Here is a 25,767-nt window from a genome sequence, read left to right on the forward strand (position 1 = left end):
GGACGCTTAAACTGTTCACTGCCAACAGTGAATATGAGGGGTACTAAAGGAAATAAAAAGAAGCATTTTTACTTTATTTTTTTTTTCCCCAGGATGGGCGGGGGGCTTTATTACTTCATTAACGGAACACACTTACATTACATTTCACCGCAGCAAGATGGAACATGGGACTTTTTAATTCCTTTCATCGCACATTTCCATGGGTATTTCACACTGCTTGGCGGAGCAGTGGGGGGGGGGCACTCTAAGAGCCCACTTTTCTTGGTACAAAATAACACCTTTTCCTTTTTCTTCCACTGAAACACTAACACCTATAATCCCCATACTGCAGTAATGATGAAGAATGTGTTAAATCAATGATGCCAAAGTCAATTTTCCAGCGCTTTCATGTTGGCCGCCCATTGTGCCCATGCAGTGGTGGGACTGGCCTTGAGGACAAAACACAGTAAAAGCGGCTCTTGTTTTTGGGGGTGTCATTAGGATAAAGTGGTAAAGATAAGAAGCTTATGAGTGAAGGACACTTTACAACGGATGAGCAAGGTGAATGAAGTAATAATCCATAAAAAGGGGAATTTGCTCAAGTGGAGATGAACAAACCAGGACCCTCTGTGGATAGTTTGTCGTACTTCTGTCAGGTCAGTTTTTAGAATTAAATGTGCATTTTTTTAACTTCCTGCTCTTTCCCACTTAGGAATTTTGTATTGCAATAAACTTTATACCTATGCTCCAAAACACTCCCAGTGGGAGAAGAATGGGAGCCCATCTGCCCATCTTACATTTATAGTAAATAGCTGCTATGATTTTATTTATTCAGCTTTTCAGTCATTTCTCCTGGAAACATGACTCTGAGGCTATGTGACGTGGAATCCTAACACTGTCGGGTAGAAGAGATAAAAAAGGATCATGCAGCCTACCGACAGATACACAAACTCAGACTTACTCCACACTATCGGTGGGGGGGTGGGGGAGACGAGGAGCCAAAGTAGCTCCCCTTTGTCCGCAGGTCGTGGGTTCACAGCCCCACACAAAACACCAGAAGTAATGAGGGTTTGGTGCTTCTTTCTGCATATGTCCTCTGTCGAACGCTAGAGAGACCCTTTTCCGTACTTTTATCCTTGTTATTGGCAGTTAAAGTGATGTATTTTACTAAAGATGCCTTGTAAGAAGCTCTAAATAAGAGAAACGTCCAAAGCAAAAGGAAGCACAACTTTTGCAGTCTTCTGGGTGTATAAATGGAGGGGAGGTGGCAAACCCTTCAGGAATTAGCTCACATGAACACTGCTCCTCAGGCACCAGTTGGGAAATTGGTCAGCAAAAAGACATCCAAATTGGCCCTCGGTGGACTCTTGTCTCAGTGTAGCGTGTTAAAGCAAATCCCACATCAGCGGGACCTTTTTTTCAGCAGGGTCTCTAAGTCCACACTCCTGAAGAAGGAGTTTAAAGGCGCTCGTTCACCAGCTCTTTACTCACGTCTCCTGTTTGTTCAATGGAGATCGTGCACAAATTGTCTACAGCACCGACTGGTCTTTACCTTATGGAGTAAAGATCATCGATGGCTCACTGACTAATGTCTGTAGCTCGTTGGAAGAAGGTTGCTAATTGGTTATGTACGAACACCTGTCGTTGATACAACAGTGGTCATCTACATGTTTACAGCTTATCCGGTGCAGGACAATGACTTGTCTTTGTGTTTCTTTGAATGATTGTAAATCTTGGAGTGGTCCGGGAGCGTTCATTTCTCACTGTCATTGAGCACTGCAACATCAGAGCACCATGGCCATGATGCATCATCTTAAAATGAAATGCATGCACTGTTCTGGGCAAACAAACTAGCAGGAATAAACAGTTTAATATTTATATATTCCTTCTATCACTCATGCCAACTACTCTCTCGGCAAGCGTAATTGCAGTACAGAAGTTTCAGAACCTGCGGGAGGGACGGTGAACACACGGTGAGGGTGAAGACAGAAGAGGAGGACCGTGAGAAGGACTCACCAAAAGTTTCTGAAGGGCGTATTTATCTCAAAGCCCTTTCGATCCACGTCTTTCACGTGAGCAGTGCTTAGGTCCACCGTTGTGATACCAATGCCTGACTTGAAATCCTTAAAGAAGGAAGGAAAATGCTTGAAAATGACTGACAACATGAAAGGCAGAAGGTACTCAGTTGCTCTCCCCCACTCATGGACAAGTACCCATTGACCCCGATCAGACCGATTAGACAAGGCGCCACATCCTATGCCAGAGTGGTGCCAAAGGGCTCAACAGTATTCATGCAAGAGACAAGAGATGAACAAAACAATGTATTCTTTAGCACTGGAAGTACATTGGAATTTCAGTATGTAAATGATTCAAGAATGGAGGGAATAGCGATGTAGCAGGGAGCCCCGGTGCCTCACAGCTTCCAGTTTAAGGATTCAAATCCAAACAAGGCTCCATGCGTCTTTGCTGCATTTTGGGCAAAGTTTTTGGGAAATGCTGCCGAAGCAACAGAGACGTATCTAGTCGGAGAACGGAAATTGAAAAAAAACAACAAAATGACAATTCCCCAAACAACGAAGAGCACCAACAATAACAATAAGAACCAGAAACACTCTTGAGATTTCCTTCAAGGCGATCGCCATCTTACTGTGGTACTGTGGGTAACCATAGGGTTCCTTATTAAAATGATAAGAAGATTCTGTTATTACATTAAAATTCAACGTAAGTGTGAACTGGCTCTCGAACTGTGAACCAAACCCCTGTGGTACTTTTACATTAGAAATGATGGTGTTTCCTATATGTAGGTATCCAGAAGGAGTGAAGGCTGTTTGGACTCCAAGTCGTACAGAACTATGAGTAAAAGGATCAAGATTGTGCTCCACAACTATGGGAAAAATGAGGAGAAAAAAATCCAAGCAAGTGAATGTAATGATATTTTGACAAACATTACACTATGGGAGTGTTTTTAAACATGGTCTAATGAATAACTGAATTTCATAGAACCTTCTCGGGTCGATCGCTGTCTTACGGGTGCTGAATTAATGTTGCTTCGCAGCAGAAGATCCCGCAAACAAAATAAAAAGGAAGCTATTGCTCATCAACACTGAACTGAAATCATGCGTCTAGTAAAAGTAAATAAATAAATATTTTTTAAAAAAGCCTCGTCTCCAATTAAGAGAGCCCGTTGCTTCAGTAATCATGGCGGTTTACTACAATAAACACCACTTACATTAACTGAACTAAATAAAGCTACAAAAGTGAACCGATACCGTCTCGTTTCGAACGAGTTGACAAAGTGAAGACTGTCACACGGCTGGGCTCGATGTGCGATGCTCGAGTCCCCCGTATGATCTACCGAGCCTTATCATGTGACAAATAAATATAAAAATAAATAAATAAATAAATAAATAAATAAATAAATAAATAAAACATTAGCGCCATCATAAAAGGCCTTAATTGAGCTGCACGGTACAGTGAGCCCACTGGGTACAGCGATGTACAAATACGGTCATAACGGGATTTATTCCCCCAGTCCAAGGCAGTTCGGCGTGCGCCGCAAATCACGCCCCGCGTTGCACTCGCTGACAGAAGTGTATTCGGGCTCCAGCACCACCACTGGCTCTCTAGGCTACAACAGGAGCACAGGCACGAAACGCAGAGCCCTTTCTTGTCGCCGAAGGACATGCGAGTTCCTCAACACGGCGAGACGAGACATCCATTTTGCGTGTGGAATGAGCAGCGTGGGGGGGGTGGGGGGGGCAGAGATCAGAGAGCGGTGGAGGCGAGCGAAGACTGTCGCCTCCCTAATGACCCTCATCCCTCCACACAGCCCAATTACAGACAAGCTCCTGTCATCCGCCGAGCCGTGTCTGCAGCTACCTTGCTGATGTGCTCAACAGCCCCTCCAATTATTTCCCAGGCTGGGTTGGCGATGTGGCGACGCAGCCCTGAGCCGAGTCGAGTCGAGCCACAAGGTTCCGCAATGCACAAAATAAACACGATAGACGGAAGTTTGAAAGGACAAGAAAGAGACAAGATTAGGGAAATACAGCTTAGAACAGGCCTTGTAACTCATACTCAGCATCAACAGTACGATTATTGCACTGTTGGGAAAGAACACAGGGTGGCAGGGTGGTGCAGCAGGTCGCACTGCCACCTCACAGTGCCTGGGTGTTTGGGTGTAGGGTCGAATCCAGCTCCATCACTGTGGAGTTTGCATGTTCTCTTCTGGGGGCTCTTGTTTCCTCCCACAGTGCAAAGAAATTCAGTTCAGGCAGATTGGTGACTAAATTGTCCTCTGTGTGTGTGTGCGTGCGTGTGTGTGTGTGTGTGTGTGTGTGTGTGTGTGTGTTCCACCAATGTACAGCTGAGTGACCCAGCGTAAGTAGTGTATCTAGCAGTGTAAGTCACCACGGTGAATAAGGTGCGTGGGCTGATAGTAACACTACATAGAGTTCATTGGAAGTAACTGTGGAGAAAAGTGTCTGATAAATAAACAAATGTAAATGTAGGCTCTGGACCCCACGGCTCAGACACAGATAAAGGGTAAACAAAACGAGCGAGTGAAAATAAGATATAACGAGGGCCCAGTACACCGGAGCCTCACACTGGCTGCGCTGGGCGTTCGCACGTAGCGACAATCTCACATCTCACTGAGGGTGTGTGTAGTTTGCGTGTTCTCCCCATGTTCCCAACCCAAAGACACATGCAGAAGAAACCGAGAAGAAAGCAGCACCACATCCTTCTTTAGCACAAAACCCACACGACTGGTCCAACGCGTCAAGTTCGGGTTGGTGGTCTATACCCGAACCCCACTGCACCTTGGAAAGGCACCCAAAGCAGATCAACACATTTTCTGAACCGCTTGTCCCATTCAGGGTTGCGGGGAGCCAGTGCTTAACCCGGCAGCACAGGGCGTAAGGCTGGGGGGGGCGACACACCCAGGACAGGACACCAGTCTGTCGTAAGGCACCCCAAGCGGGACTCAAACCCCAGACCCACCGGAGAGCAGGACCTGGCCCAACCCACTGTGCCACTGCACCACCGCACCTCCCCTGATCAAGAAGCTGCCAAAATAATTCACAGTATAACAGTGCTTGTGAAGTTAAAATGAGCTTATTTTTGGCTTTAATTTATAACCCAAGTAGCAACTGTGAGGCAGAAGGAAGCCTAGTGACTTAAGTTTTGCTGCTTAACTTTTCATAAAGTGCATAATTTTTTTCCATTATAAATGGTTTACAGTAAACAATAGACACACCAAATAAATGTGTCAGCAAATGGATCATAATGAATCAGAGGTCTTTCCTTGAATTAGCATTATTAATAATTAATACATGATATAGCATTAATCTATTATATATAAACATATGATATATACAATATAATTAAAGATTATTTCCTGTGAATTATTATTATACTATCTATACCTTATTCATTATTATTGTTGTTGTTGTCGTCGTCATACTCTTGTCATTTTTACACCAGTTAAAAAACTAGGCTTTAACTGTCGGCTTTGAAGTCGACCGCTGCGACACCTGAAGTTCAGGAACGGACCGAAAATGAACAACACGACGCCTTTATTGTCCCAGGGTATCTTTCACGCCTCTTTCTGAAGCTCGCAGCAGGAGGCTGTTTCAAAGTTCACGAAAAGTAAAAAGTCATCATTAAATCACCTTGAGAAGTTGGCATGGAATAAGTACGGCTGCAGAACGTGCCACGGACAGAGCGAGGAAGGGAGCGGAAGGGGGAAGGGGGGAGGACGTGAGAGAACTTTACACGCTCAGACGCGGCACCATTAACTCGCGTTGTCACTCCAGCGCTCGGAGACAAGAGCGTCCCCTCCTCGGGAAAGAGGCCATTGTTACCCAGGTAACTAACTGTGCAGCAATTTCTAAAGATCTAATGAAGCCAAAGATAAAGTAAACTCTTCCCTCCAGGATGGATTGCACATTCAAATTTAAAGCATGCCCTGGCGCAGAAAGCCCAAAATACGAGAAGGTGCGGTAAGAACAGAAGGTACATAAAGGCACCAGCAGGAGAGGTTCCAGCGGTTCACATCTGGGTGGATCTAATTTTGCCTTTATGCATCATGTTCCCAGGTGAAAATGGACACACAAGATAAATACCAGTGGGCGACGGAACGATGCTGTAAATACTGTAAACGCGAATTGCGTTTCCGCACAAATGAGAGGCAACTCGCACCCCGTGCGACTCGTACGTTAATTTAAAGGGGCGATCTGCACAAAGGAAGTGAAGGGATAAGTACTACAGCGGAGCAGCGGCGTCACGTCCAGCACCAAATGAGAGAGAAAGAACAGGTGCGGGAATAAACCGCACGGCCGACTTTACGTGGACGCGACCTTCCGCTTCCCCTGCCTGGGATGAGACCTCAAATCCCACACGGGCCGCTGGAGTCCACCCTCCGGTGACCTCGGCGCGGCGACACGACTCAGACGTACTGTATGCTTCAGAGACGTCATTACCGCAGTACTCAACATAACTTTGATGATTTACCGTCGGACTGTTTTTGTTTTTTTTTTTTTGGCAGATCCCTGCTAATCGTCAAAGTTGTGCGGCCAGAGTAAAATTGGAAAGAGGCCCATTTTGACACTTATCCTGTCTATTAAATCCGGATTGGATCCGAGGACCATGCGGGAACTTCGCACAAACAAACAGCAGGGAGTCTATTATTAGGAGCCATCACCCACGTTTGGCTTAGCGAGGATCGTACACAAGCGCCCGCCGTGGTAACCGCGGAAACGATAGGATATAAACACCAGTGTTGGGCAAGGGTGTGATTAATTAAATCTATATTTAACAAGAAGTGAGAGAGCTCAGATATTAGACATCACAAGGGGAGCGTTGGGGGCGAAACGACGCAGGAATCTCTGCAAAGAAGGACTTTTAATTGTGCTCAAGCACGTGGTCGGCGGAAGAGGTGCCGTTGCTTTAAACTGCCTTTTTTTACCTCGTCGGGCTAAAGATCCCATTGTGGCGAACGTCATCGTCATTATAGTGTGTGTGTGTGTGTGTGTGTGTGTGTGTGTGTGTGTGTGTGTGTGTGTGCGCGCGTGTGTGCGCCCCCCCGTTGGATGGCATGCAGATGAGAGCATTTCCGCCAAGCCCTGGGTTTACAGGTTCAGCTAAACAGTAGAATGAATTCCCGTTTCCTCCGTCTCCCTCCATTTGAGACGCAGGTGAGGACGGGTGGAGACAGGTGGGGACGTGGCGGGATGGGCTGTCACAGAGCGATTTTCAGGGAAAGTAAGGACGAGGACACGTCTTGGTGTTAATGATGAAAGGAAATAGCGAAAGGCACACAGAGAGGTCGACCGGCCAGCCGACCAAGTGCGGTCGTTGCCCAGTAATCTGCAGCAGGGAGCCGCGGGCGTTTGGGCGACGGTGTCACCTCCTGTCGCCCCCATTAATCTCGCAGGACAGCGTAAGTGCGCACAGCGCACAAGTGGCGCCGCGTTGTCTGCACGGGCGCAGGGAGGGATGGAACTTTACCGAGACAAGTTTTCCAGGCCCCTCTTCTCCAGGGTTCGAGCCGCACAAGAGACAGGAGAGCACATTACCCAGAACGCAACACTCTAAATATAAATATGTTATCACCTGCATTCCCTCGTGCAACTTTGTGTTTTTTTTTTATTTTTTTTTTTTAAATATGAAAATCAACTATATAAAAGGAGGAAGTGGATTTGTTTAAAATAAGCAGCGGGGGTAAAAATAATGGCAACAGTGGTAACGTACCTGCTCTGTTTTACAAAGTCTAACTTGGGCTTCCGTGAGGGAAACAAAAACTCTTCCTTTGTAGCCCCGGAGCTCCATGTAGCCGCACTTGTTTGTGTTGCGCTTGGCGCACATCTGGGAGACGGCGCACCGGGTTCGCATCGCTATTTGAAGAGCATTGATCCACTCGTACCGGTCTCCTGTGTGGGAAAGAGAAGAGACGAACGCATCGAGTGGCGTTAGAAACATCGGTGCATTAAAACAGCAAACAATTACTGTTCGGGAAGAAGGAAGAAAACCTCTGGCTGTGGAATGGTGGCCGTTATGGAATCGAAGGTTCGGGCCTTTTTCTGCAAACTTGATGGTGTGCAGGCGAATAGAAAGTATCCACAGCAGCACGCTACCGAGAAACAAATTAAATAAATAAATAAAAAAATACGATATGAGGAGATGGAGGAAAGGACAACGCGCTGAGTGGCGGCCGAGGACCGAAACTGCCCACCTTTCTGAAGACACTGACCCAGCAGCTGCCCTCAGAAGGACGCAACGCACTGCTTGAGGCTCTGATGTTGACTGCAGATTTGATGTGTTCCAGAAGGTTCCAGTCCAAGCATTTAGCTCCCTGTTCTGCGCTCAAGCGGTGGAGATCCAGGTCCCATGTGAGTCAGCAAACAAGACCCCTCCACGGTCACCGTGTCCACACCGTACGACCCGTTAACAGGTTGGAGCGTCAGCAAAGGCGGTCGTGAATTTGCGTGTTTCTCGAAGTGCAGCTCAGCGACATGTGAACCCACCCATGTGTTTGAGAGCAGCATGGAAGACACACATTACTTAATAAGAGAATTACCCATAATGAGGTATATTTAGACCCGGAAGAACAACTCCGCTGGTATCATGCCGATGCCAGATGGCCTTGAATTGTGTGTATGTGTGTGTGTATGTGTGTTTCTCCATGCCATAAATGTTATATTTGGGAGGGGGATAAAAGGCACTTCCTGAGTCAATCAGCTTTTGTCCCTTTAAATCAGCAAATAAATCTGGCAGAAAACTCGAGTGTTTTTTTCCCTTCTCCGCTCTGTGGCGCCGCCGCCGCCGCCGCCACACTCCAGTCGAGGGACTGCGGACACGGCCGAGGAACTGCGGTTAGAAATCTCGCCAGCGCAGGAAAGCCCGCAGCTCCCACGGCAGTTTCAAAGGCGCCTTTGGAGGGACTAACCGGAGCCAGAAAGAATTAGCAGCTGGAACCTTGATTTTATCACACATCTGCGGCACCTGGCTTCGAACCTGGTGCTGTTGAGCGTGGGTGCAGTGGGGGTCTGCATACAGAGGAAGAGGAAAAGAAACGAAAAGAAAAGAAAAGAAAGGACAACAAGGACTCTGGTAGCAAAGCTGCAGCACAACGCACGGCTGGGGGTCCCACGACTCCACTACTTTGTTCCTTTACTAGAGTATTTTGGCATTTGGTCGTCGCCGTCTCCAGTCGTGACGCAGAGCCCCTCTGAAACCTCGAGGCCCAAACTTTGCAACACGCCTCAACCCCCAGCTGAACACACACACTCCATAATTGTGCAGACTTCATACACACTCTCGCTTTAATCCGATAAATGATTCCCAGCCCTACCCTGACTCCACGCAAAAAGGATATAAAAGTTAATATTAAAAAGTTTTAGCACTTTTAGTGTCTTACAAAAGCTTCACTATTTCACTTTGAGGCTTTACTAGAAAAATATGTACATGAACTCACTCACACTGATGGCCACGGAGGCTTAAAAATAACTTTAATTTGACAGTTATTATCCAATGTGCAGTATGTCTGGCCAAGCAATGCTCTGGCATTGATCACTACGAGACCTACTTGTTGTGTGTAGGATAGCCTAACCCCCTAATCCTAACCCTTGACAGTAACACATAATACTAACCCCTAAACCCTAATGCCTAACCCTGTCTCCTAACGTGTAACCCTAACTACTAATCCTAACCCTAACCCCAACCTCAAAACCCGAGCCCTGATCCCTAACCCTAACCTAATCCTTATCCTCACCACTAACCCTAACTACTAACCCCTAATCCTAACCCTACCACTAATTCCTAACCCTAATCCCAACCTCAAAACCCTAGCCCTAACCACAAACCCTAACGCCTATCCCCAACCCATAACCTCATTCCTCAAACTCCATCTTCTAACCCTTAACCCTACCGCTAATCCCTAACCCCAACCTCAAAACCCTAACCCTACTTTGGGTGCCCTTTGCCCTCACACCACCCCACAGTACCTAACCCGACACGACACGCAGGAGACTGGGTGTGTGCCTCTAAAGGCTGTCTCTGTCCCAGTGTCATAAATTCACAGGAAAGCAGCATAAATAATAAATAAGAGACTCAATTATTTACAGCGCTTTACGTTGTCGATCTTTTACCGTTCCGCATCACTTCTCAGTCCCAGTACCTGTCTGAGACTTCTTATTTGCGCAATCTTTTATTCAGGCCTCCTGCTCTGGTTGCTCGTTTGAAAGGGTTTGCGTCGAAGAGACTCTGCTTTTTAAAAATAACTCAGAGACGCACGTGACGGGAGCACAGCTTTGTGAGCCGTTAGTATCGGCGCCCTGTGAAGGTCACTGCGTGCTGGGAAGTGCGGACAGGAAACGGCAACGGCAGAGACAGCAAGCGTGTTTTCTTTTTGCTATAATAGACCCAAATGCATCGCCGAGGATTTAAAGGAGTTGAAAAAATGATAGCCTTTATTGCTGGCCCACCTGGATCTCCCCGAACAACCTTGACAGTTTGTTAAATTATTTATTATTTCAAAAAAGTCTTCATTAATTTCTGTGAAAAAAACTGAAACATGGAAATGTTAAAATATGGCCTTTTCTCAAGGATGATCGTTGACCTGCAACTTCAAGGAAAATACATTATATTTACAGTACAGCCTGAGCTCAAACTATCGATAAAATACATTTCCGATTTTTTTCTAAACCGTGAAAGATTTCGTACACACTGGCTTGTGATATGTAGGCTGGTGAAGCTTTGGTTGATTTTACTGGGCATTAATGAAGTCTCCATCCATGCATCATATTGAAGGTATGAGTGATTCGCTTTCTTCCACGGTCACTCTTACACTTTCACCATGTGTGCAAATCATAACCAAGATCCATATTGGAAGTAAGAGTCAAAATTTGGGCCAAATAGCCCGCAGTGCAGGAGTGAGTGAAAGTACAAGAGGTTCAGTTTCCATCCTGCTGCTGCGCTGGTATCATTAAGGACGAGTGGGATGGGGTCTGACTCAAGGCCAGGCCTCCAGCCTCCCACCCTCCTGATCTCCCAGCAGAGCGGTACACTGCAGAGGGTAAAATGGGTAAACAGGTGGTGTTCAGTTTTTCCTCACTTTCTACCTGCAGCTCTCAGCTGCATTCAGAGTGAAAGCGGTGCAGGTGCGCTATGTGTGTATAAAGGTATGCAGATACACCTGTATATGAATGTACCCACACGTCCAAACGTCAAGACACGTGCTGTGCATCGACACACACGGCTGAAGGCTCTTCTCCTAAATTCCACGTGGACGATCTTCCTAATGATTCATTTTCATGTTCTCTGTCAATATTTTTGTGGTTTTCCTCTCTCACGCCCACGTTACACCACCAACTTCCTTTCCTAGAGTCACGAACGCATGGAAAAACGTCTTTGCAATAGAATAGCAAGGGCGGTGATGAAAAAGTTGAGGAGTGTTCTGAATAATGAGAGTCCTCTGCGTGAATTGGGCGATCGCATTACGGGCACATGTTTGTTGGCGTGTAACCGAGCCAACAAAGGGCAGCTGGAGCACAGCGAACGAAGAGCGAAGCGCGAAGCAAGGACGAGCATCCGGCTCCCGACCGCTCGCTGCACGTCCTTTTGTAGCTTTTCCGCAATGTTCGCGCTCAGCCTCGGCTTTCCTTTTTTACCCTTATTAGTTTTTTTTTGTTTTTTTAAACTTTGACAACAACTTTGCTTCTCATCGCACCGCTGTTCTCTGCAAGGGAAGCGGAACATGGACCGGGTTTTCCGCACCACCGTACCGCCGCCCTTGTGAAGTAGACGGCTTCCCGCCTCTTTGACTCTTCCGGCGCTCGCAGTCGGCTCCCTCGTAGAAAACTTTAAACTTCACGCCGCAGCACCTCCCCCGTTTGCACTATCAAACTGAGATCTCCAGCGATCGCTCTGCGTTCTTTCGTAACAACCCAACCGGCGCTGCGGCTGCGCAGCAAATCCGGTCCCCGCTGCGTTCCGCCTGCGCTCACGGGCTCCGAAGGCCCTCCGGGAACACGGCCCCCTGCTCGCGGCGCGGGGCGGTCTTCGTGGGCACCCGGGTCACTGTCCCAAAAAGATGAGATTTGCACCCATCAAGCGCGTACCGCGGTATTGACAACAAACACCACCAAACCACATGTTTTTCCAGCAGGCGACTGCGTGTGTTTCCAGGCGCCGTGTTTGGAAACGCCGACTAGGAACGAACCTCGGGACGAGGAGCCACCAGCCTTCGGAACAAAATCCAGCGACTCATGCGTTCATTGGCAGTCAGCCTGCGTTTCGAGGCCACCGGGGGGGCTGAATTTATGCAGGTAAGAAATACGGTCTTTACCTTCCTTCTCAACCCGAAAAACGAAGACCCTCTGGGACGTCACCACTTCAAACTTGTTGTCCCCGACGCTTCGCACGTTGCTCACTGCAGAGATGTGGACGAAGCCTTTGGAGAACATGTCCTGGAACACAAAGCAGAGGAAGCGCTGTGAAGGAGCCGTGAGGACACCCACGCACACAGCTGCTTGCCCTCCGAGCGCAGGCCTCCACCGAGCGCGCTCACAAAACGGCGCCCGTTTGCAGCTCTACGTGCCGGAGGGTGTCGGCGTAGCCGGAACACGAGGTCCGGTGCCTCTCGGACTCCTCACCTCCACCCACACACCCCCTGACAGTCTGACCACCTCCTTCTCACACATACAGGACCCGTAAAGACTACTTGCTCCCTGGGATTTATTTGTGTTTTACTGTTTGACAACGTGGACATCGAAATAATTGCACATAAATAACGTCCTTTCGACTTATCGTTTTCTAAAACCTGCTAGTCGCACCACGGCTGATTTAGGCTTGCGGGTAGGAAAGGGTGTGAATACTTGTGCACTTGGTTGTGTGGTTTACGTTTGTCATTCAAAAAAAATGACTTGTATAAATGTGTTCTCGCTGTTTGAGAAGTTTTCCGTCGATCTAATTAAAACCACTGAGATTCAAGGCTTTTAAAGAATAAAACGTAACAAAGTCCAAGGGGGTGAATAATTTCTCCAGGTACTGTTCCATCTGTTAGCTCTTCATGCGACCACTGACTGAAGGAGCAGCACTTCCGCTGGCAGCTTTCCACACACAGCTGACACCGCTCACACTCGAGGGTGCAGGTAAGCATCCTTGCAGAGGGGGCCACACGGGGATGCTGTACACACTGCGGAGCCACGGCGGCCGCTGCTGATGCCTGCACTTGGCATGTCAACGATTAACCGGTGCAGAAAGTCACAGGGCCTAAAGGTACCTCAACCTGACCGCTGAAGTTCAAAAATAAAGAGTTTTTATTTTTTTAAAAGACTGGCTAAGAAAATCACGACTTATAAAAGGGTATTCCATCCATGTATTATTCATAGCAATAAAACCATGACGGCGGCAGAGTGCGCTTCATAAAAACAGGGTTTCTCCAATAAGTCTGACCTGAATATGATTTTACCCGTAGTGCCAGAGGCTCTCGAGCGGTGGCCACGCCACGCCGCCGGGCTGCGAACCGACACCGTCCCCTCCTGGAGCACTTAGCTCTTAATTAAGCCGCTGACCTTGACATCGAGGGCACGATATTTCCGGAAGCGGCACGTCCAGAAAATATTAGCTGGGGCAGTCGCCTTCCTTGCGTGAAACTGACCGACGGGAGGAGATGAGAAGGAGGTGAAACGGAGGGAAAGGCAGGGAGGCACAAGAAGGAGGAGGAGAAAGGGGAGTAAGAGAGGAAGGGTGAAGGGGCCGGGGGTCACGCGAGGTCACGCCAAGCTCCGTCCTCGCAAATTAAGCCGGGATGTTAACAATCGCGGGAACAGCTAACCCTAATTACTGAAGCGGAGCATGTGCCGCGTTCCCGGGGAATTCGCTATCTCGCCAATTTAGAGCCGCCGCAGCCGCTGCCGCGATAGGCCTGTGAACTTTGGCGCATTTTAATGAGGCGCTCTAAATTTGGAGGGAGCCCGAGGTGCGGATGGCTCCGTCCGATGCTAAGCGCCGATAATTACGCATTATCTGGGCTGCGTTTAATTAATTGTTTTCTCCCCCCGCTCCCCCTTCGCCCGATGATGATGGACGTTTTTTAATCATGTCGGCATCTGTAAATACCTGCAGTGCGCAGGGGGGCCGCGGACGGGGCCGCGGACGGGGGCCGAAGGAGCCGAGGAAGCCGAGGGAGCCGAGCGCTCGCTCTGACCGCGCTGGCACAGGGGTCCGGGGGTTAAGGAGCCCGCAGGATTTTCTTGCCGAGATAATGGACACACCTGCGCTCATGCTCTATTTGCCCCCCTCCTCGGCTGCCCCCCTCAGTGTGGGAGTGCGTGTTAATGCGCGACTCTCTGTTTCTATATATACATATACTCCAGGAAGCAATTTCGGCAGCAACGCTGTGAAGCTAAAAGCCTTCAATGATGAAGGTTAGATCAAGAAAGGAGGAAGAAAAGCTGGTCTTTTGTGCTTGCGTCGCCACTTTCTGCCATCAGGGGAAAAAATCATAACAACAGCGGGACGCAGTGCATGGAGGCATGAGGACACCCAGTGGCGGGGCTGCGCAACCGCAGAGTAGCGTTTCAGTTAAATGTAGCGTAATATGTGCGTGCGCCAAATCGCAATGGGGCAATTTGTGGGAAAACGCGGTACTTCTCATACTGAGGAAGTTTCATTTTTTGTTTTTCCCAGCCAGATATTACGTTGGTCTGTACCGAGCATTCGGCGTATCTGCTGCTTAAAACGCACGTGATTCACAGGCTGTTTTCCTCAGGTGACACCAGCGATCGTTCCGTCAGTCGGCTTAGAGCACAGCAGTCCAGAACGTACCACCAAATAAGCGTTACAAGATGCCACAGGGAAGAAAAAGGAAAAGATAAAGGTGAACATAGAACATAGAGAAGAACTGAGGCTGGAAAATTCCAGAATATTCTGCGAGGGTGAGAAAGGCACAGGGTGTCGTAGAACCTCAGCGTGACCCTGGAGTACCGCAGTAAATTTGGGCTCTAAGTTCCTGTCTGCACACACTACCCTGGGAACGCCCAAGAGCCGTACCCTCAACGCCCTGGGGAGGGCGAGGCCCGACAAAGCCGGCAGGTCGACGGCCCCTCCCACCCCCCGGGAGATGCCACCTGGCCAGAATCACGGCGAAGCCCAAAAATCCCGGCGTCAGTCTCGTTAACAGCAGTTATGCTGATCTACCGCCTGAACGGGGTTCTCGGCTGTAGAAGAAACGGTGAAAAGGAAGGAGAACAGTGACTAAACCACCAGCAGAACACGGCCCAGGACCCCGCCGATCCAACCGACCTGCTGCACAGACACTGAAAGCAATGCAACTAGACCCTTCCCTCTAAACTCTTCCTTCTAAACTCCTCCCTCCACTGCTTCATACTTTTAGCACATGTAATCAGAACATTTAAGCCCACGGCATTTCGGAGGCTGGATAGGACATTCACTGTGATCCACAAAAGGAGACCTTTCCAGACGGGACCAGGTCCCTTCGCTGGACCCACAGCTGAGCTGACAGGGGTTCCACCTGAAACCAGAGCTACTGACTGAGGTCCAATATGGGCTACGGCACAGTAAGGGGCAGGGTACCATCAGTAAGGGGTACTGCCACATGCCAGCTCCAGTTTGCCTTGGTCTTGGGTACTGCAAGCTGATGGGTCCAGGTTGGTCCAGTATGGACAACTGAAGCTCCCAGGTCCCATAAGGTCCACTAAAGGTAGATCCAGCAGATTCTTGTACAGGTCACTACAATGTGGCAGGTCTTGTGTGTTCTAGTACAAGGTATTTTTGATCCAGTCTGCTGCGATACAGGTACCACTGTTGGGTGGTCACTTTGGCAACTTCTGGTTATGGTATTACTTCAAGGTGATGTGTCTGGTACCGTCCCAGGAGAGGATCCACGTGGGGAAAAAAACTGGAAAATATTACAATGACAAAAAAGAGCTCTCCTCTTCCCGCTTGACCTTCCAGACCACCAACTCCAAAGCTACATCACACCAGGGTGCGGACAAGCGCTGACCTTGGTTCGGCACAAGGTTCCGTCCGTTCCCATGAAACAAGGTGTCAAAGGTGGTGCTGTCGCTATAATTAGCGAGTGATTAATGAGGCTTGGCGAGAGCGCTCAGCCATCATCGATTGTCATGTTGCGCTACGCTGCGGCTCGGAGAAGTGCTGGCCGGGAGGTCACTATAGGGCCTCCCAGCCTCTCCCAGCCTCCCCCAGTCTCCCCAAAGCACACCAGAGAGCTTAAAACTGAATGGGTTTCAACCAAAAAAGCTACAGCTCATGTTGATGTACTTTCACAAACCCTTGGGAAGACACTCATCAGAAATATCATCCCTTCATATATTTCAGATGGATCTCCTAGAATTTCCTTATTTATATCACACAGAAGACACTTCGGCCAAGATCGTACCGCACATTTTACTGCTTTACAGCACGACTTGTTTTATGTGCTTCGCCGTCCCTCAGCAGAAGGCAGGACCTGACAATGCTCTCCGGCAACTGTCTAGTTTACCATGGTTAACCGTCGCCACATGGTCATCATTGTCCTTTTTCACACTCCAGGAGGTGAGCGATGCTAAAGCGCGCCTAATCCACCGGTAGAAAGAGAAGTATCTTAAATGACTGTGAGCACTGGGCCAGAAGCACATCTTCATGTCAACCTGCTCCAGCTACAGCCACATGGAGCAGCAGGAGGAGAGGTGGGGGGGTGAGGAATAAAGGGAGAAGAAAACAGGAGAGAATAGTGGATGAAAGAGGAAGTAAAGGGAAAAAAGGGGAGGGAAAGAGCAAAGAGAGACACGTGAGGAGCGATTCGGAGCAAGAGCGTGAGGGAGAGAGGGCCACAGCAAAGCACTGGCCTCCTTCCTTTATGTGGCCACACCGAATTCTACTCATAAGGAAGCAGACGCAGCTAAGCAGAATTTGGGGGGGGCGAGGGGATGAAGACGCCGGATATGCTGACAGCAGAAGGGCAGGGAGCGCCGCCGCACCAGGTCCTCGCAGACGCTGGGGCCCCGCCGGGCTGTCGGCACCCTACCGCAGCGGGACACAGGGCCCTTGTCCCCGAGCAGCTCCTCTGCAAAACACTAACGATGACTATTTTCTTCCCTTCTTTTTCCCCCCAAACAAAAAAAAGTTAGCAGCTGCTGAGCTGTGCATTATTATAAATTTATGTGTAACTCCCTTTATATGCACTGGAGGCTATGGACACTTGGTGCCTCTTTAAATGTACCTGTTCTGTGTGTTCTGTGTACCTGTGCACTTGCATGGCTTTACGAATTTGAGTGAGTGTGTGTGTGTGTGTGTGTGTGTGTGTGTGTGAGACTGTAGTGCCGCATAAGAAGTATTTGCCCCCTTGCCAGTTTTTTCTGTTTTTGCACCTTTCTGACATTTAATATGATCTCCATGTACTTTCTAGTAATACATCAGTGGAGCTCATTGCTTCGTCGCTTTTGTGTCGCTTCCTCCATGCGGACGATAATGAAATGTGCAATGGCAGGTTTAAAAAAGTAACTGGCCCTTCACAGTTGGTGACAGACTGTGCCACTATTAGCCGCAATGACTGCAACAAAACACCTCTTGTGCCCACTGACCGGTGTCTCACATGACATCTTAAGAAAACCATTATAAGTGCATCATTACCACTTAGGGGAAATGAAAGCATTAAACTGATCGAGTTAATAGCATAAAAGAAAAACGTGAAATACAGAAAACCTCAGTAAAAACATCATTTTTATGTTTTTCTAGATGCTCTTTTTTGGTGCATTTGTATGACTTGACTCACTATTTTATTTTGTGAAAATTAAAATTTTGCTGCTGCAGTTCTGTGGAAAAAAACACCCCGGTCCTTCAAATTTTCTCTGACGTTACAGATTTTTGATCAGATCTTTTTGTCAGCTCTATTTGTACACAAAGGGAGCCTGAGAGAGAAAAAGTGACGCCACTATTTATCATTTCCTTGATGTGACAGATAGTAAAAAGTGCAATTATAGGTGTGAAAAAGTAATTGTTGCTGTCAGTCAGTCAGTCAGTGCTGGTGTCACCTTTAGCTGCAATGACTGCAACTAAATACTTCATGCAGCTACTGACCATTAATTTCATGCCTTTTTCGAGGAGAAAAATTGACAGGATGACCTCTGCTTGGCAAACTCACCACTGTTACATGTGTCTCCTCTGTGGTTGGACTGAACCTTAGAAACGGTGATGTAACGCGACCCAAACTAAGCCAGAGATCCACAGAAAGTGTGGAATGCCTTAACTCCAGGACTCTGTTTTGCCAACTTCACTTATGCTTATTAAGGCTCACAAGTAGTGGCATAAGCGGTTGAAAATGAATATTGGACATTGCTAGTCCACTCAGGTCTGACTCTCGGTGCAAAGGACAATTATTTTTTCACACCTATCATTGTACGTTTCTTCAAGTTCCAAATCAAAATGATGTAAAACAATAATAGTGTAATTTGTTCTCTCTCGGGCTCCATTGACATACTACTGACAAAAAAAAAAAAGAAAAAACCTGATAAAATTTAGGTGTCAAAAAGCTGCAAAAACAGAGAAAACTGGAGAAAAAAAAAAAAAAAAGGGTAAATGATTTTCCACAACAATATATGGCAGTCGGTATATCAATGTTAGTATGTGAAGGGATATGTGTATATGTATGTGGTATATACTGTACAATATATATGTATATTTCGTTTCAGTTACCTTGTCATTATTGTAATAGCTCAGGATTTCTCCATTAAACTTCACCCATCTCTTCTGGTAGACACAATTCCTGAAAAAAAATTGTGTTGCCACAATTAATGTTGCGCTCCTCCAATAGAGCAATGCCAGAAGTAGTCACTGCACATCTCAGCTGCTTTTCTAAATTCATATGAATAGTCAGAACATCATCCTCCATATGAAAATGTCAGATATATTCGAAGCATTATAAGGCTTTTATGCTGTAAACTCAGCAGCACCAGATACGAAACACATCCTTAAAAAAGGCTTTTTTCGAGAAAATGTTTGAAAACCGATTAACATTCGTAGTTTTTAAATATCGTTTGGCACCCATCCACAGTTGAGGTGGCCTATTGTTTTACCATTAAGTCATGGTTCTCAAGCTGAACGGCTTTAGTAAATGCAAAGAATTAGTTACTTTGGCTGAAATAATTCAACGATGAGCTTAGTTACATAACTGGAATCGGGGCCCCCTCTTCCGAAGTGGATGAGAGCGTTCAACTCAACTTGAGCCAATGGGCCGGCATGACGGGACCTAGAGGAAGAGCGCCGACTGGGGCCGAGCTCGACCCCTTCGCACAGTCGCCATCTTGCTCAGCACATGTGCTGACGACGGGAGGAATGAAATCCCTGCCGCAAGTTAAAGGCTCCTCCGCAGCTGAGGGTACCGTATCAGTGCGTCATCGTCTGTCGATGAAGTAGTTGAGTCCAACCCAAGCCAAACCTCAAGATCTCACGTCTTCACGGTGCCATCAAAAATGGGACGTCCTCAATTTTTTTCTTTTTTTTTAAAGTTCTTAAACAGATGTTTTCATCCAAACAGACTCACTCACCGCTTATAATCTACATATCATATCTACCGGAAACAGAAATGAGAAAGTTAAGTACCTCTGTGTCTAAATATAATCCACAGACTCGAACTACTGGCAACCTTGACTTGTTACAGATCCTCATTCACAGTGATCTGTGTGAAAAGGTAAAACCGTTACTCGACTTTGCGCTGCAGCAAAAACGGAGCAGATTGTTGTTCAGCGAAGATCATATTACATATTATTGCGGCATCGCTTTGGTTTGAATAGAATATACCGTAAATTGAAACCCCTGAAAGGCAACCCTCTTCTCACTACGGGCCTTATTTTCCAATAAATATTTAAACGAAAGAAAATATACATCTTGGGAGGAAAAAAAAAGAAATGAATATTAATACTAAGTACAGTGAACCAAGATGCCTATTTCTATGACACTGTGTTTAATTAACTCCACTTACAAGAAATGGACCAATTTCCTCGACTGTGCATTATTATATATGTTGTGTTTAAGAAACTTTCTCTTTCTAAACTCCTGTGGCAGTTATTACACTTCAGTGTCCTTTTTATAAACTTCCCCCAATTCCTGCGAAGGAGAAGGTGACACAGCCAGCAGCGCATTTTTGCGGCACCAGAGCCGCCAGGTTTCAAACAAACTGTGGTTTTCCGGCCTTTCAAAGCAGAGGTGCCAAAGTTGCCACCGAGCGGCAAACGGCTGCTGTTGGACGTACGGCTGCTGCCCCTCCCAGAAACATCATCTCGTGCTGTTCCCACCCCAGAATATTACCTCCTTTAAATAAATGGTGGAAGGTTACAAAAAAAATGAGCTTTATCTTGGTGACGACGGCGTCAGAAAGTGAAAACCAGCTGTAACGAAACAGTGGCAGGATTAGTAAGGGATGGAGGGCGACATGGCATCATACCCCTGAGGGGACAGCTTGTCCAGCCAGCCCGCCTTGTGGACCCCTTTGGGGGCACTGTAGTAGCACGCGTAGGGAGAGATGTTCTGCTCCAGCTGGGCAGGCAGGGTGTGGGGCACCTTGGGCATCGATGGAGCCGTCACTGACAGGGCGGTTAAGCAGGTATCCACTGTGGAGTACTCGTCTTCCAGGAGCTCTTCTCGTTGTGGGTCCTTGGCTTGGACCTGGGAATAAACCGCCCTGTCATTCTGCAGCTCCACCTTTTCCTGGAACTTCCTGTGGAGATGCAGCATGTTTTAAGTCAGCAGCTTGACTCTCTGACAGTGAAATACACAACATTGCTATGTGCCTTTCAAATTGTCACTTTGGAGTAAAGGTACGGGGGCGGTGGCTAACACCCTGGACGGGGCGCCAGTCCATTGCAGGGTAGATGCACACACTAGCAAAGTATAAGCAGTTTAGCTTGTCCAATTAACCTTGACTATGGGAGGAAACCAGAGCACCTAGAGGAAGCCAATGGAGACATGGGGAGAACGTGCAGATTTCACAGAGGCTGAGCTGGAATCAAACCTATGCCTGAACATCCCAGGCACTGTGACGTGGCAGTGCTACCCGCTGCACCACTGTGCCATTCTTAAATGTACATGAGAAAACAAGTGCTGCTTGCCAAGTGACTGTAGTCAGTCTTTCCATTACTTTTGTATCATTTCAACAATCTCCCAGCACTATTTGGGTAGACCATCATTGCCATAAAAGCAGAAGTGGTTTAAGCCTTGACTGAGATGTACATTCGCTATGTGCATGAGGTGCAAATTAAAAACTTCAGCGTAAAGAAAAGAGGAAGAAAAGAAAGGGTTCAAGTTACCACAGTTTTTTTGCTTTTTTCTTCTGTTTCGTTTCATTTTCAGACACATCTTTAAGGTGCGACGCATCCTGGCGAAAAGAAAGCAAAATAAGCACTCGGAGTGAGTCGTGTGCACAGACGTGTAGACGCGCGTGAGGTGTTTAAGAGGAAAGTGACATCAAGCCGCAGACGACTTGTGCCTTGGATGCAGACAGCGTATCTTTCGGGGGAATCTTTCAACCGGAGGGCTGAAAAAAGGAGAAAATCGTTTGGAAATCACCTTCAGTGCACAGAGCTGATGGGACAGTGTGTCATTGACACAGCAGGCATCATGTCCGCAAACACTTCTCTGACGCTCCATGCTGGAGGTTCTCACTTTGAAATCATCCATGAGGCTTTTTCTAAGCTGAGGTTTGACCAGGTGTTTGAGCGGAAGTGTGGAATACGCAAGAGAGTAACTCAAAGGAATCCCATTAAAGATTCGCGCAGAACCGCCTCACACCTGGCTGAAGTGCACAATGAAGGGGTATTTAGCATTGCATTTAAAGCCCCAGGTGATTTGGAGAATCGAGCAAAGCAGCAAAGCGGGAACCTCATTTCAAAGTAAGTACACGCTGAACAATATCATCCTCGCACATTTCCTGCAGCCTCACGTCAGGGGTGATCGCGGACGTTCGAACGCAAAGCTTGTGTCCGGTAGAGTCTTGTCCACTCACCGGCTCGCTCTCGAGGTTGTTGTAGAGAAATGTTTCTCCGTAGGGACAGATGGGGGACAGAGTCCTCGCAGGGGGAGCTGCAAAGTGCACAAAAGCCATTATGAATCGCACGTCTCCTGGACGAAGCACCGGTGGGGGTCCCACGGCGTACAGCCACATACTGGCAATACTGACCACACCACAGCAGCCCTCACAGCCACTGCCTTTAAAGGGCTAAACAAACAGGTTTCATTGATTCTTTTATGATTTCTACTTCTTCAATGAGCTGACATATTTCCCTGCGGTGACTTGCTACCAAAATTTGCCATCAGGTAGCGTGGCTGTTGAGGACACGGAACCGGATGGTTGTCGGTTCAAATCCCAGAAGCCGCTGGGCTCCAGCGCTCCAATCCGGAACATCTCAGCCACGAAACATTAGTTGAGTAAAGGTTTATAACACTGCAGTGCATCAGCGCACAAAACACTGCAAACTTGAACTGATAACTATTATTAAGGAATTATATTCCAATAGAGCGATTCCCAGCTGTCCCGCTGCCCTGTTTACGCTGTTTCGTTATCGTCCGAATGCCAGCGGAACCCAGAAGTGATACTCTTACTTTTGTTTGAACTCTCTCATTCTCTCTCTCCACGGTAAGAAATTAAAATATCACTCAAAACACCAGTTACTTAGCGTTCACGGTCTCCGTCCCGTGTGTGTGTGTGTGTGTGGCAGTCAAGCAGCACCGCGAGCCCATTATTCACAGTCCACATGCGCGATGTGCCTCCCGTTCCCAGGCTACATTCGGCTCAGCGACACAAAAAGGAAGGAGATGCTGCTCTCCGCACTCCGTCCCGCTAGTAAACGAGCGCAGGCCGCTGATTGTGCCGAGCGCGAGGATCGGCGCGGCCAGGCGAAGGTAGCAGGTGTGTCTGTCTCACACGAGTCGGAGGGGCGGCTCGGTGCGTGGGAGCAGGTTGGGTCTCGGACACCGAAACTCAGTAGCCGTATTTCACCGACTCCCTGCTGCTACGTTGGCAGTCTCCAGATGTGCGATGAGGATGCTGATGGGACGATAGACCAAAGAGACAGAGCGCTGTGAGGAGAAGGTCACGGGGTCTCCTCCTCACCACTGGTTCCACGGGTTCGAGGCAGACAGACAGCATTCTAGCACTACAGTAACAGGGGCTCTGAGCCAATAAATGTTTCCTCCACATCAGATCCTACTCGTCACGTGCACAGTTATGTCTTATTAAGTAACTTAATGTCTCTCCAGGAACTAATGTTGTGGTTCCGTGCTGTTTTCACACACACATTATCATGTCATTGTGGAACTTCAGCCTTGACGCTCTGTTTCATTAAGTAAATTATACCAAACTGCACATGAACACGACTGCAAGCCAAAAGCCATCTTTGAAACTGATACAACTTTTACTTGATAGTCATCATTATTTGTGCGCGTCCAACATTACCTAAGTTGCACGCAGCAGACCTCCTTCCCGTGTCCTGGAGCTACACTGAATCTCGTACAAGTCGCTCCCCCCACCGGGAGCACGACTAATTCAACATGTATTTTTGGCTGACAGAAAGTGCTATTTAGCTGCTTCGCTCACAACTAATGCGAATCCTGGGGCTCGAAACGAAATGTGGCGCCTTTGCCAAAATCCGGGAGCTCCTGGCGGGTATCCGTTCCGATACATGAGACTCCTGGTTGTTCCGGGAGAGCTGGGATGTTCCGAGTGGTGTTCAGAACTTTCCGTGTACAGAGTATGAAAGTTCACCAAAGTTTGGATGCTTTGCTGTCTATAAAGAGAGCAGTGTTAAAGAAGCCTTACTGACTTGTTTGGACATGCAAGCTGTGTTTTCAGGGTGTGCTGTTCTTGGGGGCCGTGAAAACCTAGCATGCGCGCGCACACACACACAGCACAATTGTATTCTCCTGGTCCCAGAGCACTACCTAGACAAAGCCATGTATCTGTCCGCCAGCGCACTTAATGGATCCAAAAACACACGAGGTCTCCAAGAGCTATGGAGATGAGAAGGACTCTCTCAGCATCTTTCACCTCCAAGTCTCCACCTCACACCCCTCGTGCCCCCTACATTTCTTGCTCAGCAATGGCAGACAGGAGGGGTAAAAGAGGTACTGTGCCAAAACACAATTCATATCAACCTCACAGCCCGGCAGGCGTCAGCTGGGGACAGCTGGGGTCAACAGGAGTCAGGAGCCACAGCAGCTGTAGCTGAAGGTGGACAGAAAGTCTGTGATGGAAGAAGGGAAAAGAGTGGGAGCAGGAATGAAGGGGAACTGAAAGGAAAAGGAGAGAGACCTGGTATGTGACTCTGGAGATAACATCAGTGACAGCAGCCAAAAAAGCAGAACCGGAGAGATCTCTGCAAGTACACTTATACACTTACACACACAGAGAAATGAACGCATTCACACCTATAGATGCACGTACACAAGACACTCTCACCAAGATGCTCACTCTTGTAAAAGCAAAATCAGCACTAATCTATCCATGGAGATGCTCAATGCTCCACCAAGCTAAAGTCCCACAAATCATTTCCCTCTCTACACACCCCAGCAATGTAACACAATCACCACTCAACTTGGAGTGACCGACTCTCCTGAAACATGTCTTTGGACTGTGGGAGGTAACCAGGGCACCCAAAAGACACCCCCACGAACAGGGGGTAAACATGCAAACACCACTGAACAGGGATCAAACCCACATCCCATCGCACCATCCAGGTTGTGACACATCAGCGCTACCCTCTGCGCGACCGAGACGTAAAACACTGCTTCTCCAGTACACGTGGATTCACTGGTAAAGTTGTATGGAAGAAAGTCGATTCAAAGCGTGTTTTTGGCACCACTCTCAGCACCGAACGCCATCCATCCTGCACGCGCAGCAGCGTTCCCTCGGCTTTCGTATTCCATTCTCAGGCCAGCTACTCGGGGTTAGAGCAGGACGAGTGACTTCAGAAGCATGGCCACGGGGATCAGCTGCAATGCGTCCACAGCAAACACCATAAGTGTGAGGGAAATAACGAGAGGGGTTTACAAAGTGGGTCGACTTGCAAAAAGCCCAGTGAAAAGAGAAAAATTAGAAAGAGTGTAGGATGGTGACCCAGCTGGTTCCACAGTCCTCCATCACAACCTCAGCACTTCTCCTTAACCATTTCATTGGGATCCACATACAGAGCGATGAGACGTGCCACGTACCTTTGTCTCGGACATCTGCTGAAGCGGAATCGCTCTTCGGCACAGGGTTCTGCGGGGGGCTGCAATTCGGCAGGGGACTCCTGGGGAGGGACAAGCCTTGGTACAACTACTGCCATACAGGCACCCAAAGCCATCAATACCAACGCCATCATTCTCACAGTTCCAGGAAGAGGGGCTTGGAGCAAAGCACCTCTCTTTCTTCCAAACGTAATATATCATTAGTGCAGGTATCATCAATATCATCGCTATCTGTAGGCCGGAACAACCGAGTGGCCTTTGAGGGGCGTTGGGACACTGAGAAGAGTGTTTATGCAACCCTGCGATGCTGTACAATTCTGTTTCGGACACACAGTCCTGCACTCTTCATACCTGTGAAAGTACCACATTACAGGTGCATACCGTAATCAAGGTGATTATGTCCCACGTTTTTTTTTTTTTTATTATTATTATTATTATTATTATTATTATTATTATTATTATTCCCCATACAATAATGTCTGGAGCAAAAAGATGTTCAGTCATCTTAAGCGGGAAGCAGCACAACACCATGGCGAGTGGATCCTA

At 47.8% G+C, this 25,767-nt stretch overlaps 1 protein-coding gene across 4 annotated transcripts in view; it reads right to left on the reverse strand.

Annotated features, from left to right (window-relative positions):
• The window catches only part of arap2 (ArfGAP with RhoGAP domain, ankyrin repeat and PH domain 2), an 88,990-nt gene that overhangs the window by 49,119 nt on the left and 14,104 nt on the right, over nt 1-25,767 (reverse strand). For 3 of the 4 annotated variants that reach the window (XM_018735411.2, XM_018735410.2, XM_029256066.1), the window contains exons 3-10: nt 25,204-25,283; nt 22,001-22,077; nt 21,306-21,373; nt 20,444-20,716; nt 18,697-18,766; nt 12,326-12,446; nt 7,732-7,910; nt 1,996-2,102 (exon numbers count right to left, since the gene is read on the reverse strand). In XM_018735411.2, the coding sequence (XP_018590927.2) occupies nt 1,996-2,102; nt 7,732-7,910; nt 12,326-12,446; nt 18,697-18,766; nt 20,444-20,716; nt 21,306-21,373; nt 22,001-22,077; nt 25,204-25,283 (975 nt within the window). Of the gene's footprint in view, nt 1-1,995; nt 2,103-7,731; nt 7,911-12,325; nt 12,447-18,696; nt 18,767-20,443; nt 20,717-21,305; nt 21,375-22,000; nt 22,078-25,203; nt 25,284-25,767 lie in introns of those variants that run through there. The other variant, XM_029256067.1, reaches the window with a different exon arrangement.

The sequence above is a fragment of the Scleropages formosus genome, chromosome 11, assembly GCF_900964775.1.
Source record: "Scleropages formosus chromosome 11, fSclFor1.1, whole genome shotgun sequence".
Lineage (NCBI taxonomy): Eukaryota > Metazoa > Chordata > Actinopteri > Osteoglossiformes > Osteoglossidae > Scleropages > Scleropages formosus.